At 41.6% G+C, this 3,860-nt stretch overlaps 1 protein-coding gene across 1 annotated transcript; it reads right to left on the reverse strand.

Moving 5' to 3' along the window:
• Window positions 1-204: 204 nt before the first annotated feature.
• On the reverse strand, window positions 205-3,372 carry LOC131801034 (uncharacterized). Its single transcript, XM_059118985.1, has 2 exons — window positions 738-3,372; window positions 205-554 (listed from the first exon to the last, which is right to left on the reverse strand). The coding sequence occupies exons 1-2, from the start codon at window positions 3,370-3,372 to the stop codon at window positions 205-207; spliced, it is 2,985 nt and encodes a 994-aa protein (XP_058974968.1).
• Between the last annotated feature and the right edge of the window lie 488 nt (window positions 3,373-3,860).

Genomic DNA, 3,860 nt, shown 5'->3' on the forward strand with positions numbered 1-3,860 from the left:
GTATTTTGAAATTGTTGAGACCTTCCAACTCGCTTCGAAATGTTTTCCAGGTAGCACAAAGTTTTTCGGGTAATGGTTCATCCCATCCTAATGCAAGTTGCCACAGCTGCTGGATAAACATCTTTGCTTTTACAACAATTGGTGCAAGCAGACCAAGAGGATCAAAGAGTTTCGCTAGCTCAGACGTAACTGATCATTTCGTTATTACTTGACAATGATCACTATTTGCCTTCGGTCGGCCTGAGGCATCCAAAATAGTCCCAAAGTCTTCTTCGTTTTGCTTTCTTCAAAATCTAGATTGACTTCCCTATCACTATAAGGTATATCCTTTAGCAATCTTGAACTGTTTGACGACCATTTTTTTAAATTGAAGCCGTGCTTTTTCAAAATGATTATCAATTCCTTTTGTGTCTCCATCGCTATGTTTAAGCTATCAGAACCACCGAGACCATCGTCCATATGAAAGTTCTCTTTTAGCATTTCTGAACCAAGGGGATAGCGATCCAAGTTGTCGTCTGCGATTTTCTGTAGACACTTTGTGGCAAGGTACGGTGCTGCACGAGTAAAAGTATTGAGCTTGTATTAGCTAACTGGGTGCGATGGATCTTCCCTCCAAATGATCAGTTGATATTTCTGATCATCGGGGTGAATTAAGATTTGTCTATACATTTTTTCAATGTCAGTTGTCAAGACAAACTTTGGTAATCGGAACCGTAGCAGGATAGAGAACAGTTCACTTTGCACAGTTGGTCCTGTGTACATTAAGTCATTTAACGAATGACCCGATGACGTTTTCGCGGATGCATCAAATAACACCCTTAATTTTGTCGTGGTACTATCTGGTTTAAGCACACAGTGATGCGGAATGAAATATTTAGGGTTCGACACTATATTCACGTCAATTTTCTGCATGTGTCCCAGCATTTGATATTCCTGCATGAACTTGATGTATTGCATGCGGATATCATCCTTCCATGAACCGGTTATCGCCATCGCATGAGATTTTTCCAATGTTGTTGGAGATTCTTGGAAAGGAAGACTAACAATGAATCGACCGTTCTGATCCGTCTGGACATGCTGATTATAATGAGACTCGCACCGGGTTTCCAGCGGAGACATTACCCTTTCTGTTGATGCTACTTCTTCGAGTTTCCATAACTTCTCAATTGCTTGTGCCAGTGAAGTTTCACTATCGAAAATTGCACATGTTAGCGCTGCTGATGTGACGTTCGTTGATAATTGTTCTATTAAGCCGCCTACAATCCAGCCAAGCGCAGTATTCTGCAGAATAGGTTGATTATTATTCAGTTTTATTGTACCCGGTTGCATTAGGCTGAAGTAAAACTCCGCCCCGAGTAGGATGTCAATTTTTCCTTGAATATTAAAATTTAGATCGGCCAATTTAATGTTCGTTGGAATCTGCCAGTTAGATATGTCCAAATCGTGACTCGGTTGTGCAGGTATAATCGTTGGTAAAACAAATGCTTCCAAATAAGATGAAAATCCAGAATTGTTAGACAACATTTGCATGTTCACACGATGATAAGCCTTCTTCTGGATTTTTCCAACTCCGTCAATAGACAAAGAGGTCTCTGTTGTTGCAATTGATAACCTTTTAATCAGCCGTTCTGTAACAATATTTACTTGTGAACCGGAATCACCGCCTGACATACCATTTGCAGCTTTTATGGTGACTCTCGCAGTGGCAAGAATTACGTTCTTCTGATCTTCTGCTGATGCCGAAGAAATTACAGCAGTATTGACTGGTGTATGATTGCTACTTGTGGTTGACGTTTGATTTAAGCCTGTTGATGATGATTGAGATCTCCTTGATAAATGTAACAACGTATTGTGTTTATTATTACATTTCTTGCAGTTACCAGATGTGCAGTTTTTCGCTATATGATCAGCCTTAAAACAGTTCACGCACATTTTATGTTGTTGTACCCATTGGAGTCTTTCAGATTCCGACATCGCCAAGAATTGCTTACATTGATAAAGACGACGTTGACCATTTTTGCATAGCTTGCAATTACTGTGATTCTCCATTGATGTTATGGACGAAACAGCTTTGCTTGAACCTTTGTGAGCAGTTGCCACTTTCCCAATCGATTCCATTGACTCAAACTGCAATTCCAAAAATGCAAAGAGTTCTTTCATGGAAGGGACCTCCTTCGGCCTTTTTAACGATTGCATAAATCGTATGTACAACGCATGATCCAACTTCTTCGTTATCAATTGGATCAATAGCGCGTCCCACGGCGAAGTGTCAATATCCAGGTTGTTCAGGGCCAACATACATTCCCTCGTCGTATCATGCACAGCTTTGATAGAAGCGGTTGATGTGGTTCCTGTTGGCTGGTTTAGAATACGTTCTACCAATGTTGAAACAAGAACCCGTTTGTTATTGTACCGTTCTTGGAGCAACATCCATGCAGTTGCGTAGTTGTCCTCTGTCAAGGCTAAGTGGCTTATGAGTTTTCCAGCTTCGCCCGACAAATTTGTTTTTAAGTACCACATCTTTTGGACATTAGGAAGATGCTGCTTGTCCACCATCTCCAGAAAGAGTTCATAGAACTGACGCCACTTCAGACAATCCCCATTGAATTGAGGGATTGTTATCTTTGGTAGTGGAAGTGAGCTGTGTGCTACCAAGTCAGTTCCCAATTGAGGTGTGCTTGTTATATTGCCACCGCATTTCTCTTTCAGTATTGGCAGCCTTATCAAGTTGCTTTGAACTGCATCTTCTAGGCTATCGTAGTTGTCTTGATTCAGACCGATTCTCGAAGGATCCTCGACCTGTTGCCAAATTTCATCGTACAGGCCTGTAATTTGGCTCCACAGCCCTTTCATCGACTCTTCTTTTATCACATAGACTTGGTTTGACTGTCCCGTCTCTATATTTTCCAAACTCTGCAGAAGGCGACCGAGGGCTGTGATTCTCGCCTTTACCCTTCGGGCCAGTCCCTCAACTTGAGCCGACGCAGGTTCCTTAACCTGGGCTGATGATTGGGGTTCTGAATCATTTTCTGGCGATCTTGCCTTTGTGGGTTTATCTGGATTGACCTTGGCAGACTTCAGCTTCTCCAACTCCGCCTTTATATAGTCCACTGTTGCATTGCACTTTTCTCCTATGGGCTGGTGCAGATTCTCCGCTATATACGGATCATCCTCTGCCAATGATGGATCTTTGCGGATCTGGTTTTCTGCCGATTCAAACGTCTGCCAAAGCTGCTCTAGCTCCTTACGCTTGCCAATGTAGAATTCCTCAGTTCTTCTTTCAAGCGGTGCCTTCTTAATTGTCGCTATGAATTTTTCGAAATTACTGCCCCTTACTTCTTGTTGGACTATAAGGTTTTGAAGCGATGCCATTGTTGATATTTAAATTTTTTCCAAAGAAATTTGTGTACAAGATGCGTGTGTATCACGTCTGACAAAACCGGATATATGTTGCCAAGTCCTTTACCACTTGTGGGGCAGAAGGCTGTGTTTAACGACACGTATCACGATCAACCTCTTTTACCACTTGTGGGGTAAAAGAATGTGTGTTAACGAACGCGTATAACGACCAAAATCCTTTACCACTTGTGGGGTAAAAGGATGTGTGTAAACGAACGCGTATTACGATTCAAATCCTTTACCACTTGTGGGGCAAAAGGATGTGTGTAAACGAACTCGTATTACGATCAAAATCCTTTACAACTTGTGGGTCAAAAGGATGTGTGTAAACGATCACGTCGGGGTCACCAAAAAATGTTAATATAAATCGGACCTACAGTCCTTAAAATTCTCCTTACAAGCACATAAACTTGAAGGAAAGACGATGATTATTAAATAAATCCAAATGGGTTATGGTCGCT

The sequence above is a fragment of the Musca domestica genome, unplaced genomic scaffold (assembly GCF_030504385.1).
Source record: "Musca domestica strain aabys unplaced genomic scaffold, Musca_domestica.polishedcontigs.V.1.1 139, whole genome shotgun sequence".
Taxonomy (NCBI): Eukaryota; Metazoa; Arthropoda; class Insecta; order Diptera; family Muscidae; genus Musca; species Musca domestica.

Bases quoted from the DNA above. Each gene is read 5' to 3' on its own strand.
- LOC131801034 (XM_059118985.1), bottom strand. From the start codon at position 3,372: ATGGCATCGCTTCAAAACCTTATAGTCCAACAAGAAGTAAGGGGCAGT. The intron at 555-737 runs GTGAACTGTTCT...TTACTCGTGCAG, and splicing joins CACAGGACCAACTGTGCAAA to CACCGTACCTTGCCACAAAG.